Genomic DNA, 16,901 nt, shown 5'->3' on the forward strand with positions numbered 1-16,901 from the left:
GTTTAAGTTTAATCTTTATATTCATATTTTCTTTCTTTCTCCTGTGTTTATTCTGATCTATGTTATTTTGCAGTTTGGACCTAAAAATTTCTAACTACAATCTTCATGGTTTGAGATTAATTGGTGGCTGTTGTGGAAGATGCTCTGCATACATTCCTTCCTTTTTGTACATTATGATCATTGATCCTGTTGCAAGCAAAATCAAACAAATAAATTCTTAGTTTTGGCATCAGATTTTTCAACTAGAACAGCCTGATCTGAAACTCACATGGGTTCTGAGGGTCATGATTTGAGACCAATAGAGAAGCCTTCCTTAGATGTGTCTGGGCCCCCTAGCATTTCAGGAGAAGGCCCACCTTCAAGAAGAGCTAAGCCTATTGTGAGTAGTCATTTTCTGAACTCACAAACCAGAGTGGCCTTGGAGGAGTGGGAACTGGGGCAGGCCACAAGATTGCAGGACTGGAGCAGGGCCCACAGCCCTGGACAGCAGTTGCCTTCGGAGAAGCCCAAACTCACCTGTACCATGAGCACTGAGCTGTTTACATCTTATACTCCAACTGCAGTTAAATGTCTTACTTGACAAGATAATGGTAAGTTTTAGCAGGAAACTTTTGCTTGACTGGAAGTTTAGGTTAGCATTCCCCTTACCCCCAAGATAACAAGTGAAGTCAGTCCATAACAGTAATAACTATCAGTTGACAGCTACCTGTATCTGTAAGGAAATAAGCTAAGGCCTTGCATGTGTTATTTCATTGAATCCTTGCAATAGTCCCCGGAGGATGAAAGTGGTAGAGGGAGTGACCAAACATCAAAAAGACAGTACATGATCCAGGTCTAATTCTGGCCCAGGAAGGCCTAACGCCCAAGTCAGACTGCATCCTTGGGCCACAAGGCCACACTGTATTTTAGAACTTGAAGGTCAAAATGTTTATGTGCTAATCTCAGTCCTTGTTAGTATTTGCATAACTACACGTGTTACCTTGTGTGGGGATACTCTGAAAAATAGCAGGTCGAACCAAATGAAATTGCAGATATTTGACCATCTTTTCCCTACGAAAGCAGCAATTTCATATTTTGTTCAAACACATTAAAAACTGTGCAGAGGTGTTTATTTGCAGTGCCTGGCTTCTTTTATCCAAAACAGTGATTCCTTTTTTCCCCTCTTTTCCATACCTTGGCAATCATAGTTGTCCTCATTTCCTATGTATTTTCTGCTTTTCTTGTCTGGGTTGAGGACTCTTCTTGGAGCTTTTCCTTTTCTCGACCAAAACGTAAACAATGTCTAGAAGGTCTCGCCATCAAAGATATCGTCCCCCTTCTCCAGCTTTCTCAGGGATCCAGCTTCTGCATAACTGAAGGAGGAAGAACTCTAGCTTCTTTAAACTCATAAAATTATCTCCAGTTGTTCATCTTTTTTCCCCCTTTCCCCTATCTTCAACTCCATTTCAGCAGAAGCTTTCTTGGAAGTAAAGACTGTGGAAAGTAAGATGATCCTCAGATATCTAGGGATCCACTTGTAACTGCTTCCTGGGGAAGGATCCAAAGAGTAGAAATTGCATATCAGAGAATGATGATCTTTCCTTTTTCTGTCCCCCTTAATTGAAGGAGGACCCAAACCAAGAGCAGAGGCCATCTATTTAGTTCCTCTGCTAATTTGGCTTTTTCTTGAAGACAGTCAGTTTACATAGCCAACATTTACTGATTTCTGTACAACAGGAAAAATGAAAAGAATGGCCATAAACACATGTAGTTTATATTTTAAATTTTACATAAAAATATGTACATATAAATATAGGCCAATCCTGAATGCTCAAATCCATGTTGGCTGCCTGTGTATGATTTAGCAAGAAGAATCTGACCATAAGCAAAATTCAGTTTAGCAGAGGTTTCTTAAAAAAGAAAATTTTATTAAAGCTCAGAGGCCATTCATGCTTTAAATAGTATATTAAACCCCATGTATTTTATTCAATTATTGAATGTAAAAAAATTCTATGTAATGATGCTATGAGTTTTCCCTGTGCTCAACTGGCTCTCTAAATACAAGCAAATCATTTAACCTCTTTACTCCTCATTTTTTTCATCTACAGAGTGAAGGTATAGTCTCTGAGGTCTTCTCTCAAGCAAGCATTCTTTAATTTCATTTTAGCATAAGCATAGAACTCTAGGACATTATCCTAAGGAAAAAAATACCTAAGGTTATTCACTGCAATGTGATTCATAAAGGAGAAAAACTAAAAATACCCTAAATACACTAAATGTTTGGTATAAGTTACTGGACACTGGAGTAAGTTACAGAAGATGAACACAATGACATATTATGCAGTTGTTAACAATAATGTAGATGCTATTTATAGGCATGAAAAATATTCACAATCCATTTTAAGTGATTCTATGATGGTATAATAATGCAGCTGACATTTATTGATAGCTCTTATGAGATAGTATATTACTCAGATTATTTTTCATTCAGTTCAGTTCGATTCAGTTGCTCAGTCGTGTCCAACTCTTTGTGACCCCATGGACTGCAACATGCCAGGCCTCCCTGTCCATCACCAACTCCCAGAGTTTACTCAAACCCATGTCCATTGAGTCAGCGATGCCATCCAACCCTCTCATCTTCTGTCATCCCCTTCTCCTCCCACCTTCAATCTTTCACAGCATCAGGGTCTTTTCAGATGAGTCAGTTCTTTTCATCAGGTGATCAAAGTATTGGAGTTTCAGCTTCAGCATCAGTCCTTCCAATGAATATTCAGTACTGATTTCCTTTAGGATGGACTGGTTGGATCTCCTTGCTGTCCAAGGGACTCTCAAGAGTCTTTTCCAACACCGCAATTCAAAAACATCAATTCTTTGGCACTCAGCTTTCTTTATAGTCCAACTCTCACATCCATGCATGACTACTGGAAAAACTAAAGCTTATATTATCTCATTTATCTCAATTAACCCTGAGGCACCCTGAATGAATTGAATATTATTATCATCCCTACTTTATAGATTTGAAAACTAAGGTTTAGGAGAATTAAGTACCTATATCTGCTAAGAGAGGACATGAGTACTGGATATAGCATTTCTAGCTCCAAAATCAGAGTATTATGATCTGACTTTGGTTATTAAAAATAAAACAAAATTCCAGAACAAAATAGCAAAAGTGGACTAAAAAGAATCTTGAAAGAATGTGAGTTTTTCGTGTATATTTTCTTTTCTTTATTCTCTCTCTCTTTTAACATGGATTATTTCTAAAATAAACCAAAAAAAAAAGTGTAGAACTGAATCTCAGAATATATGAACTCAATGTGAGACTTGAAGACATCTGGAAAACTATAAAGAAGGATAGGCAGTTTTTGTACATGAAATTTATACTAAGCAATGAAACTTTAAATGTTTTAATTATACCCTTTAAACACTGAATGTAGAATGATGACCTGTTCGCAGAACATCCTTGGGGCCCTACTAGGGTTTCAGAAGTAGCTCCCCCACATCAGTCTGCTCTCCCTAATCAGCAGCCCTGTGTGGTTGGGAATATAGGGGAAGGGGTGGCACATTGTTTGTTTCACAGAAGCTTTATTTTTCAGTCAAGAAGAAGGTCCTTATGACAACAGCACACAACACCTGATTTTAAAATGCCCCCTAAAACTACAGCTCAGAGACTCATGTAGGCCCCCACACAACTCTGAGAGGAAAAAATCTCTTCCCACTCCAGCATCCTTAATGAATTATGGCAAGAGAAACACCTGTATGTAAGTGCTAAGGACTTTTCTGCACTTTTCTTGAAATGCTGGAGAATGGCCCTAGCAGCAGTCATGACACCCAGAAGAGTGTTGGGTTTCCCTACCCCTCCCACCCCTGCTTTGAGAGTGCTTAGCCCACTGTCCTGATCCCACTAGATCCTTAAAGCTTCAGCCTGTGAACCCCACCTCAAGGGTCAGAGTTCTCCCAAACCTGGCCCCAGTGTCAGAAATCATCTGGGGCGGCCTCACATTAACCCTGTTTTCTGATTTCATTCAGGCTTTGCACCCCACCCATTTTTAATAATCCGATAAAAATGAGTCCCATTAGAGGCTCGCACTGGGCTCAGTACCCCAAAGTTTGTTTGCTTAATGGGCTCAATCTTGCCCTTGAAGTTTTCTTAGAGATTGAAGACCTGACCTCCCTGATGAACCTTCTTGCTGCATTGCCTGGATTTGCTTGTCAGTTTCGTGGTCTTCCCTTCATCACTTACTGCATCTGAGCAGAAGTGTCTGATCTTCAGGTCCTGTTATCAGGGTAAATTTGCTTGTAAGAACCTTCCTGCGCCAAATAATTCTTCTTTCATTTACACCCAGATATCACTTAGCTTGACAATTGACATGCTGTTTTATTGGAAGACTAAGTTTTTCTCTCTTGTCTAATTTACTTCCTCTATAACAAACTCTTGCAGTTCTTTGTATCTCAAATCACACTTTGCAGGATGCCTTACACATAGTAGGTACACAACAAATGCTTCTAGGACAGATGAAGCACTGATTGCCTTTTATTTAAAGAGGTTACAAAAACTAATGAGCACAAATAAAATAAATGTAGTACGTTCTACCCAGAATTGCATGTTGATAACTGTTGCTTGAAAAATTAGTGCATTGTGTGTTTTTAAATGAAGATGATTTATTGCTATTGTCTAACATGTGAAGAAAGACAAAAAAATTGTTTGCAGGATCATTGGCTTGAGCACATCAATGGCACTGTTGGACAATTCTTACTGAGTGTTCAGATGATTTATGTAACAGACCAAGGCTTTCCACAGTAATACATTATAGTTTCAAGCTATCAACCCTTGTTCATGCAGAGACAAAAGAATCTGAAAAATACCTACTTCTGAAGGTCTTCTCAAAAGAAATTGGAGATAATGTTGATGCTATTTAAACTCTTTTGAGAGAAAGCACCATGACATGCAATATCTTAACTTCTGAAAACATACAAAGGGAGTTTATTATTTTCCTAATGAACTCAATTTACTTTGCTTTTCATTCAGTTATTTAAATTATGCAACAAGAATTTTTAATAATACAAGATGAAACATTTTTAAACACAGGCATTTTTCTATCCTGAACTTTCAGGAATTATGTTATAGATTAAAAATTAAGGCATTTCATATACATTTGATGGCAGTGCTATTTATCTTTCAAATAAAGATCTATATGGGAAACATATTTTACAGTATTCTAACTACTGCCATATTTTTAGTGTGTGCACGATCACATGAAGCCATCACATAATTTAAAGATATGTACAAGATGATATCTTTTGAATTTTTCTGAGTTATGGGACTTGTCAACCAAAGATTGAACAGTCTGTATAATGAATACAGTATGTGGACAGAGACCCACAAATACAAGGCCCTTCTGGTAGAGAAACTAGATTTTTAGAAGAAAAGACAAAGCCCAGAAGAGATTTCCCATTATTTGTTCCTGGTCAGCATTTATTAACCCTCTTATCTAAACAGTACAAAAAAATATAAATTCTCTGTAGTCAAAAGAAAAATCAGCTTAATTTATCTATCCAGATGTAGTAATTCAGAATAAGAACAAAAATTAAGGACAGACTGTAGTGAAAGGAAGTGTGGATTGTAGAAGGAGAAAACAATGTAAACAGGATACCCGGGCTATGGAATATGTAAAGCAAAATGATGAAAAAGAAGTGTCATTTAACAGGCAGGGGAATGAGATCTTCCAGAAATCAGGCAAGAGATTTTCCTTCTTTTTTCACTGGATTGGAAATGCCAGGGGTGGTTGGACATGGGGAAAGACAGTGGCTTTAGTCAGGTGGCTAGAAAGTTTCCCCAAAGATCAAATCAAAACATATGAGAAGGCTCTTCTGTTACTTTCCTAGCCAAACTCTTGATTCTTGTCTCAAAAACAAACCATCTGATTAGCAATTTGACCACAGTCTCCAAGGGAATATGGTCTTCCTTTGGACACAAGACAGTATGTTAGAAAATACAGCTTTTGTTGCAAACTTAGATACTGAAATTCTGCTTCACAGATTCATCCGTGGGTTAGTAGGTTGGAACTGTCAGTACTGATGGGTGCTGGCCTGCAGCAAAGTTCTCTGAAGAATCAGTTGTGGTTCTCTGTACTTGAGGTCCTTGTTGTCTGAGCTCTTCAGCATTCTTCACCTATTCACCATTTCCCACTGTCTTGTTATTCTTTAATTTCAAAATTGCAGTTTAATTCCAAAATTGCAGTTTAATTCCCATTAAAATAAAGACAAAAGATATGTATAGGGAGCAATTAAATGAACACATTACGTACGAATGGGGCAACACTTTGCTTCAATGTAAAGTCTGATCAATGGTAAATATACTGAAATTCCTTTATTATGATGTCTAATCCTCTCCTGTTTGGTCTGTACTTGTTTGTTTTCTCAGATATGACCCAATTCATGGTTTATGTAAACCCATTTTACAATAAGCATAGCTATGCCAAAGCTGCCATTTATTAAGAACTTTCTATGTGGCAGACATATATTATTAGGCATTGACCCATCTTATGTTTCTATTTTCATGCTCCTAAGAACCCATAAAGCAGGTTTTGAAACAGAGGCTCACCAGCAGTAAGAAAGCTGCCCCAGAACCCGCACTAATAAATGCTTCTGAGAGCCTGGAGCAGCCCCATCTGCTGGACTCCAGAGGCTTCAGTCTTTCCAGCATACCACATGGCCTTCTTATCAGTCTCTGAGGAGGCATTATAAATACTCTCAACCAGTCTAAAATCTGTCTTCTCTTCAGAGAAAGATATAGCACTTTATAAGCTAAATATGCAAATACCAATGGTAAGGTTTTAAGAAATTGACTTGAATAGATACTGGATCTGTTATTTAGGACCATAGAAATAGTCTCTCAAGGATGATAATATTTTGGAATTGCTACTTTAATGCTCCCAGCAATTCCCTCGTGGCCTTGGAGAAGTTCACATACATTCCAGTGGTAGTCAAGCCTTGTACTAGCACTGCCCACTCTTCCCACTTTCCGTGACCTTGACTTCTGCCCCCTAGATACACGGGGACTCACAGAGCCCACCCCCCGCCCCAACTCTAGGACAGAGCCATGTCCTAGAACCAGCAGTAGAATGAGTCACCCCTTTGTCTGGGACCAGTGAGAAGTCCTGGGGTCAGGAGAGTTTGGTTAAGTAGCAGTGATCGAATTTTGAGTTATTTGAATCATTTGGATCATGCTGACTGGCTATGGTTTAGAGCAAATCACTTGGCATGCATCTTTGATTCCAGTTCACCATTCATTAACTTGGTGAAGATCCAAGGTAAAATTAAACATATTGGCTTGAATTTCGTACCTTTATTTAACTCAGTATTTTCTCTTCATTTGTGGAGATGGTCTCCACTGATTTCTGTCATTTCTTGGGGAGGAGGCAGCTGCATGGCTCTGATCTCTACACAGGGAGGGGTGAACGGCACTATCAAGGCTGATCAGGAAGATGATGCCACCTTGAGGGTCCATACCTGCTCTTCTCCAGCACTGTACCCTGGAACTCAGCCCTCTAGATTCTCAGAGACCATGGATTGATCCTTAGTGGCCTCTAACTCAGGCTGAAAAAAATACATAGCCCTGGGTCTCATAGGGATATACAGGGTCTTAGGATCAAGTGATTTTTGGTGTCAAGAAAATTGGAGGATGAAAGTTTTTTAATACCTGGCCTCACTGAGACTTGAAGGAAGAAAATAAGCCTGAGTCAGAAAAGCATCCTGAATTGGTAGGAAGTGCAAGGAATGACATTCACTGAAGCTTCTCTGACTACTCAGCCCCTGGTATCATCATTGGTGTCCAGTTTCTATGCTCAGAGCACGCTCTCATGCCCTCTATGGCCAACCCCTTGGGATCCTGATGTGGAACTGAGGCTTCCGCCTGGTCCTTAGCTGCATTGGGGTTAGGTCCAACATCTCCTGAGAGCCAGGAGCCCCAAACCGCCCTTAGGAATCCTCTGGGACTTCTGTGTTACCATGGGGTGGTAAGCGCAAGCCACTTCAGAGGGACAGATGAATAAATAGCCAGAGAGGCACACCAAACCACCCCACCCCAGCATTCTCAGGCTGCTTAAGCCTTTACATCTTTCACAAGATATAGTACTTTCACTTCCCAACATGCTGAGCAGTCAGCATTCCATACCATGTGGTCATCTAGCCAGTGCATTCTTGGGAATACAGTGTATTTATTCATGCCCATGCCATAGCATGGGTATATTCATAAACTTCATGCCTTTAAAAAAGTCATCTTCTCCATCACTTACTCTTGTATGCATTTGTTTAGTGATTCATTTGTTAATTCATTCAACAAGCATTGTATGCTGACTGTAACCAGGCAGCTTTGTGGAGAATGAGGGAAAATACTGAGTCATAAGCAATTGTTACATAACCCCCCAAACTGCAAATTGCCTCTAACATGTAACTTACTATGGTTAAGTCAGACTTACTAGATTTCAAGAAATCAAAATAAAGTCGTGTCATGGAAGTCAGTGTTGAAGAATTACCTAACTCTTTTCCAGATTTAAAAAGTAATTAGTAATTAGTCTGGCAGTGAAGTTTTTCTAAGTTCTGTGACATTTTGACATTTATGCAGTTACCATGATACTTTTATATGGCATCAATTTACACTGTAATAGGCTCCTGGCAAATAACCATCTCATGACTTCCAATGTAAAGAACAGAAACTACTAAGTAACCTTTTGTTGTTAAAATTCTTGATCCACATACTACCCATTACCGGTTAAGTTGTGGGATCTGTGGTTTTGGTACATAAGTGCATGGATTAAATAACCTTAATGTGTAATTACATGAAAGTAAACCATGTAGTTTAGTTAAATTGCAGTACAATTGTTATCACTGGATGTAAAGTGATACCAATTAAATTCCTTTAAAACACTACAAATTAAGATTTAATGACTGGAGAAATTCTAGAATGTAAGTTATAGTACACCATAGGTAGAATATCCCTGGGTATTTTCAGTTGTTTAATGGCATTTATGAAGTTAAAAACATCTTTTTCCTTTGTGACTGGAATTAATTGTACCTTATTCAGGCAAGTTTCAAACAGACATCAGATAACTTCTTAAAAGACATGTGTCAACAAGTTCAGCCTTTGAAATATTGACAAAAAGACAAATTATGAATACTTGTGCTCTTATAGAGTAAATATTAGATTTTAATGGGATGGGCATTGGGGTAGAATTTGGGACCAGGCTGATGCTAATATAAACTCTTAAATTGTAAAATTTTATCAATCAAAAACAATTGAGTATTAGCAACTTTGTATCATTTAACTTAACAAAATAATAGAAATGAAACATTACATAAGTATTAGAATTAAAAATACCTTCATCCTTCTTACATTCATCCTTCAAATGTTCTGATTGCTTGCCAGCTAAATGAAAGTTATTTAACTTTAGCCTCTCAATTTTTTCTTTAGGAAAACGGTAAGAATAGCCACACAAAGGATTATTGTAAGGATTAAATGAAGACGGCATAGTGAAAGGACTCAGTACAGTGCTTTACACAAAGTCAGCATTGATAAATGTGCTTCCTCTCCCCTCCCCCATTTTGCATCTTTTACGTTTACTTATATGAATACTTGTACCTGGAGCTGATGGTTTAGATCTATAGATTCAAGGTCTGAAATATTTTAGGCAAGTGAGAATTTAACCAAACTTGCAGTTTTCACACAAAGCACTAATATATTTTTCAGTCAGGAGACAGATATTGTAAACAGGAAAATTTGGAAACTTATGATTGAACTTTTAGAGCTGGAGATTTTTTCTTTTAGCAGAACTTTAGATACTTTAGAAAAATTACCTGCAGAGATGAATCAAATCTTTCCCTCATACACCCCAGTCTGTAACCCACACATGCCTCTACATGACCAGGTCTCCATGCCAGATGTTCCAAGTAGCTCTTCATTTAATCATGTCTTCTGACAAAACCTAAACAAATATATCAAAACTTGTACAACATTTAGCAAGTGCAACTTGAAGATTTTCTTTCTGTTAGACAAATAGACGCCATCTGGAAAAAATAACCCCAGGCACTTGGAAGCAGGAGTATGCAGCTTATTGGCTGAACACCCCATGAATACCTTAGACTACTTTCTTTGGCTCCTACCCTCTGCCTGCTCATTTCAAATCTTGCACACTCCAGCAGGCGTGCTGCTGTCAGACAAGCGAGCCCTTGTTACCCACGCGCTCAGACACTAGGAAGACTCGCTTACTTTGAAAGATAGGCTTGCAAGAGTTATCTGGACCCCCTTTGTTTCCTTCACATTATGGCACCTGCTCTCTAAAGACTGCTGACTCTCACTGTGTTCTGATATGAATTGGTAACAGCATTTTACTAATCAGTTCCGTGTTTACCACATTCTATTTTTAAGCAGTAGTGTCCTGGTATGCTTTTTCCTTTCCTCTTTGTTCCCTCCTTTCCTGTTTTATCTAAAAGCTACTTTCTAAAAGGAAAAAGCCACTCATATGTTGTTACTTATTTTACTAATTGACTTTTATTCCTCAATTAGTATTATAGTGATATTCATGTTATTTTGCCTTTCATAATTAGCCAAACTGCATTTCAATGATTTTTGAGTTTGTCATCTTCTAGAGGAAAATCAAATAAATGTAAATAATCAGAAATCAAGAAAACCATCTTAATTTTTATTTTGATGACATAATCTTCATGATAAAAATAGCTTTTAATGGCATAGTCTTCATATGTCAAACTTTCCCTGCAACCATACTTACACAACATATTTAAGTTATAGCTTTACTAAGTTTTTGTTTGTCAGTTGTGAGCTTATAGCACTTCAAACCACAAAAGCAGTCACCTCAGAACTTCTGGAATTCATTTTATTACATCTCATGATCTGAGCAGTAGGGAGCCCTACAAAACATGTTTGATCAAATATTAATTTTATAAATTGCTTTTCCTTCCCCACAATTCCTATGAAAAAGGTATTCAGCTAGATTAAAACTCTGGAAAATTTTAATGGGACCTTTGAAATCTGTTTGAGCCCAGCTTCTTGGAAAAATAAAACTGCCTAATGGAAGCACTCTTTATACGAGAAGTGGTTATGCCTTTGAGGCAATTTTCTTCCATGCATAATAGAGAACTTGCAGCGGGATAATCTGAGTATTAGAAATGTCTTTGCCAGATCTTTAATGCTGCTTGTAATACTATCTGAAGGGGTCCTGTGTGCTTGTTCACCATGATGAGAAGAAGGGGATGGTAATTTGCAACAATATCACCTTGTCTTTTCAGTCCTACCCTGGCCCAAGCCTGGAAAGTGAAGACTTTAACATTCCTCCCATCACTCCTCCTTCCCTCCCTGATCACTCTCTGGTGCAGCTGAATGAGGTTGAACCTGGTTACCACTCTCTGTGTCACCCAATGAACCATAATGGCCTGCTACCGTTTCATCCACAAAACATGGACCTACCTGAAATCACCGTCTCCAATATGCTGGGACAAGATGGAGCACTGCTTCCCAACTCCATTTCTGTGGTAAGAGTCTGCTTCCTGATTTGTGTTGGGGAGTCGGGGACCCCACACTGACAAGGCCTAAATTCATGCGAGGAGCTTTCAATCATCATAACATGGCTTTCTGAAACTAGAATAGTTCTCAGCCATGGAAGATGTTCTCCATAAATCCTGTAAAATCCTAATACAGTTTTCCATCTTATATTTAAGTCAAGGCAAAATCCATTAACCACACATTTGATCACTTATATTTATAACCCAAAGTACTAAATACTATTTGACACTGAATGTCCGGTCATGTGGTCAAACTGTCTTACTAGCTTTTAGATAAAAATTATCATGAAGGTGCCATGTCTCATCTAGTGCAGGATTTCTCACCACAAGCAAGATCCCCCACATCTTCTGGGAACTGCTATGAAGGTTGGTTTCACCCCTGTTTTCTGCTCTCAAATCCCACAAATTTATATAATCAGAAAGCAAGAAAACAATTTTCATCTTTATTTTGAAGGTATAATTTGGGTGATCAAAATTTATCTCTACTAAAATGTTCCTGTATCTTGGACTTTGTTGTTACTTTGAATCTTCTAATGTTTGACACTTCTCAAATTTAGTAAGAATATGTTATCACCAGAAAACTAGCAAAATTTAAATTCTTAGCCCCACCCAAAAGTCCAAGAGTCTGTATTTCTAACAAGCATCCTGTGCTTGAGAATAGGGACATCATAAAATCTTTCCTTCTGACTGTTACGTCATTTAAAACCTTAATAATTTCTCTGTCTATATCTCATGGAGTGAAAGATATTATCATCAGTATATGGCCAAGGGCAGAGCTTTCTACCATGTCATGAAACTCTCTGACGTTAATAGAAACTTCTAATGAATGACAGGTGGGATGTTAAAGTCTTTACTTTGGTTCCACTGTTCAGTCACTTAACAGTCCAACCATCTCTGTTGTCATTTTCATAAGTCACTGAACAGTGCTGCCATATTCCCAATGAACAAATCGATTAACTTGTTTATCTTATGTTGTTTCTGATAGGAAAGTGTTTGATGTTATCACTTATCTAAATCATTTGGGTGTATCTCTAACTTGAATGAGAAGGTTTTGCTGTTAACCATGAACATAAAGCGGGGAGATGGACAGTGGAAAGAAATCTATTTGTAGTTTGGGGAATGAAGTCCTGAGCCTAATGCCACAGGTAGGGTGTAGGATTCTCCGCAAAACTGGCAGCTAGCTGGTTGGCCTGAAGGAGAGGACTTATTCCCTGCACCAGCAGTAGCAAAAATCTCTACACTATTGTCTTGGTTTTTAGATGATATTACACTGTATAAATTTATCCTAAGAGTATTAGTGTGACTTCATAAAATGGAAGGTGGATTTTTTTTAGAAAATACACTGTGTAAATCTGAATAATGTTTTACTTCAGAGTAGTGACCTTGAAAAATCATGTGGCTATTCCTCTTTGGGGCTAAGGTTCAGACCCAGTTCAGGAGCCAATAAGGCATCCAGGTCATGCTTTCTAGGCTCCCCTATTCACTGAGAAGAAGAGGAAGGACGAATACAGTGCAGGAAGTACCAGCTTTGTCCTCCTTACCTCATCCTCGTGTGCTCATGAGGTTGAGCCATAGGAGGAAGTGAGATCCTCAGTCAGAGAGTTTCAGTCTCAAAACCCTTTTCCTTTCATATAATTTGCCTTCTTAGCATTCCAAGCATGCACTGGAGAAGGAAATGGCAACCCACTCCAGTGTTCTTGCCTGGAGAATCCCAGGGACGGCAGAGCCTGGTGGGCTGCCATCTATGGGGTCACACAGAGTCAGACACGACTGAAGTGACTTAGTAGCAGCAGCAGCAGCAGCATTCCGAGGACTCTTCCAGTTCACCATCACTCTATAAGAGATGACTGTGTAACCTCAGTGTACACTCACCTGGAGTTTGCCCAGGTTTGCTGTTCTTGGTCACTCTGTCCTCAGCTAACAGGCTCAGGACTGGCCCTGGTCCCAGTCATGAAGCACCACTATCTAGGCCATTCCTCTACAGTGCTTCCCTCTTTGCTTATCATGAGCTTCTCTCATCCTAATTCTTCATGCTTCTTTCCACTTAGAAACTGGACTTTGGTGTTTTTCCCCTTAACATTGTGTTTGCACACTTTACAAGGCAGAGGGATCCTGTTCGGCCTAAGCTAAGCAAGTGAAGCTCTGATGTACTATTCCAGTTCTTGGCATGTGAGTCTGTCAGGGTTTTTCATAGGACGGTGAGACATCCCAGTACCTCCAAACCATATTCTGAGGTGGACATCTGCCTTGCCTCCTCACAGAACTGGTCCTAGAATTTTATGCTTTAAGTTAAAAGCTGCTCCAACAAATCCAATTTTGGCAAGACTTCGGACAGGCTTCAGCACTGTCCAGTAGAACTCTCTGTGCTGATGGCTTTTTTATTATCCATGCCATTTAATAGCAAGAGTCATTGGCTATTGAACACTTTAAACATCGCTAGCATGACTGAAGGACTAATTTTTATTTTATTTCATTTTAATTACATTTAATTACACTTAAGATAACAACATGTACCTAGTGGCTACTGTCCTGGACAGCATAAATCCAGTTAATTATGTTGATTTAACATTAAATCTATACTAAACTCATTTTTTAAGCCAGTGTGGTCTTGGAGAAAGTAGATTTGGAGGTGAAATTTGTTTTTAGAATTCTGTTTCAAGGTTTGGATCTCTGACTGTATCCCAACAGCCAGAGTCTGATATACTGTAAAGTTGCAATAGAAATCTAATACAGTTGGAAAGATCGACTTTATTGGAGTTTGCTAATTCCTTTGAGGAACAAGGGGCCTCTCCAGTTCCTATTTTGAGCTATTATGTGTTTGGAACACCACTCATCAGTGTGTACATTTTAAATGCTTTCCCTGCTCTAAATGTTTGCAAGGGCTCAAATGATTGATAAGATACAGTCACTGTCCTTCAGGAGCTTGTAAACTATAGAAAAGGTACAACTATGAAACAATTTGAGTCAAATGTGAAGCAACTAGAGACAAGAGAAGGGTAAACACAGTTTCACTGACTGTGGACCCAATAGGAATCCTACCTGGAAGAACTATAGTCATCTGGCTTGGGTATTTTATAAACTTAGTGGAAAAGGTATGATGGCAGTCCAGTTTTGAAAGGTAGTTTTGATTTGGACAAACAGAGAGGAAAGAAAAGGCATCCAGGAGAGAGCATCTGAAAAGCAGGTTGGATACTGTAAGTGGGGAGATTTGACCAAAGGTTTCAAAAACCACTCTAAGGACAGTGGACTTGATATGATGGATTCTAAGAAACCAGTGGCTGTTTTCACTGAAGGCAATAGCATTATGAAATCAGTGTCATAGAAATATCCTTCTGGCATCTCTCTGGAAGGACTGCAGTGGCAAGAAACTGGAGTTGTGTCGAGTCTGGGAGCCTGTTATAACTCAGGCAAGGAGTGTTGAGACACAGGGTGCTGACGGTGAGAACAGAAAGATGAGCTCGTAAGCTGTTTGCACATCATTCCCATATCGGCGGATCTAAAGATGAACAGCCCTTCATATTGCCATGTTTTATATTTTAAAAGCACTAAGTATTATCTTCTCTGAAAGTAACTTTAGGTCTATACGATACTCTTTTCACGCGTGTTTGTATAAACTAACTAAAACTCTTTTCTAGCAACTTTGCTCGTGTATAATGTGATTGATTGGTTTGCCAGTTGTTGACATATATGTAAGACATATGTATGAAATGGAATAGTGTACGATTTAGGTCATCAGTGCTCATATAGATGAGGAAATAATGGCTACAGAATCAGGATGTAGAAAAATCCCACCTAGAAATTACAGGGCTATTTCTATAATTTCTCATCTCTTCTTTCAAGGTCTCCTAAAGTTTGGAAACAATTAATTAAAGCTAACACTTGTGAACCCTAAATAATTACTTGCTGTAAATTTTTAAATCTCATGAATATGATCCACCCTAGGTAGATTTATGTGTAGAATCAACTATCTACGACTTTATTTTACAAAAGCCCTCCAGTTTTATTAAAGCTGAGCCTTTTGCTGTTAGTACAATGCTCAGATCTTTCTTTAAAATATAATTTATTTATTTTTTAATTGAAGGATAATTGCTTTACAGAATTTTGTTCTTTTCTGTCAAACTGCAACATGAATCAGACATAGTTATACATATATTCCTACACTTTTGAACGTCCCTCCCATCTCCCTCCCCATCCCACCCCTCTAGGTTGATATAGAGCCCCTGTTTGAGTTTCCTTAGCCATACAGCAAATTTCCATAGGCTATCTAATTTACACATGGCAATGTAAGTTTCCATGTTACTCTCTCCATCCATCTCACCCTTCCCTCCCCTCTCCTCATGTCCATTAGTCTATTCTCTATGTCTGTTTCTCCATTGCTGCCCTGTAAGTAAATTCTTCAGTACCATTCTTCTAGATTCCTTATATATGTGATAGAATATGATATTTATCTTTCTCTTTCTGACTTACTTCACTCTGTATAATAGGTTATAGGTTCATCCACCTCATTAGAACTGACTCAAAGGTATTCCTTTTTATGGCTGAGTAATATTCCATTGTGTATATGTATCACAACTTCTTTATCCATTCATCTGTTGATGGACATCTAGATTGCTTCCATGTTCTAGCTATTGTAAATAGCGCTGCAATGAACAATGGGATATATGTGACTTTTTCAATTTTGGTTTCCTCAGGGTATATGCCTAGGAGTGGGATTGCTGGGTCATATGGTGGTTTTATTCCTAGTTTTTTAAGGAATCTCCATACCATCTTCCATAGTGGCAGTGTCAATTTACATTCCCACCAACAGTGCAAGAGTGTTCCCTTTCTCCACACCCTCTCCAACATTTATTGCTTATAGACTTTTTGATGATGGCCATTCTGACTGATGTAAGATGATATCTCCTTGTAGTTTTGATTTTCATTTTTCTAATAATGAGTGATGTTGAGCATCTTTTCATGTGTTTGTTAGCCATCTGTATGTCTTCTTTGGAGAAATGTCTGTTTAGGTCTTTTTACCACTTTTTGATTGAGTTGTTTGCTTTTCTGGTATTGAGTTGTATGAGCTGCTTGTATATTTTACAAATTAGTCCTTTGTCAGTTGTTTCATTTGCTATTATTTTCTCCCATTCTGAGGGTTTTCTTTTCAACTTATTTATAGTTTCCATTACTGTGCAAAAGCTTTCAAGTTTAATCAGGTCCCACTTGTTTACTTTTATTTTTATTTCTGTTACTCTAGGAGATGGATCATAGAGGATCTTGCTTTGATTTATGTCATCGAGTGTTCTGCCTATGTTTTCCTCTAAGAGTTTTATACTTTCTGGTCTTACATTTAGGTCTTTAATCCATTT

At 38.3% G+C, this 16,901-nt stretch overlaps 1 protein-coding gene across 5 annotated transcripts in view; it reads left to right on the forward strand.

Moving 5' to 3' along the window:
- The window catches only part of TOX (thymocyte selection associated high mobility group box), a 313,399-nt gene that overhangs the window by 153,757 nt on the left and 142,741 nt on the right, over positions 1-16,901 (forward strand). For 4 of the 5 annotated variants that reach the window (XM_044928750.2, XM_006043079.4, XM_006043080.4 and 1 more), the window contains one exon: positions 11,281-11,523. In XM_044928750.2, coding sequence (XP_044784685.1) covers positions 11,281-11,523 — 243 coding nt within the window. Of the gene's footprint in view, positions 1-397; positions 591-11,280; positions 11,524-16,901 lie in introns of those variants that run through there. The other variant, XM_044928751.2, reaches the window with a different exon arrangement.

The sequence above is a fragment of the Bubalus bubalis genome, chromosome 15 (genome assembly GCF_019923935.1).
Source record: "Bubalus bubalis isolate 160015118507 breed Murrah chromosome 15, NDDB_SH_1, whole genome shotgun sequence".
Taxonomy (NCBI): Eukaryota; Metazoa; Chordata; class Mammalia; order Artiodactyla; family Bovidae; genus Bubalus; species Bubalus bubalis.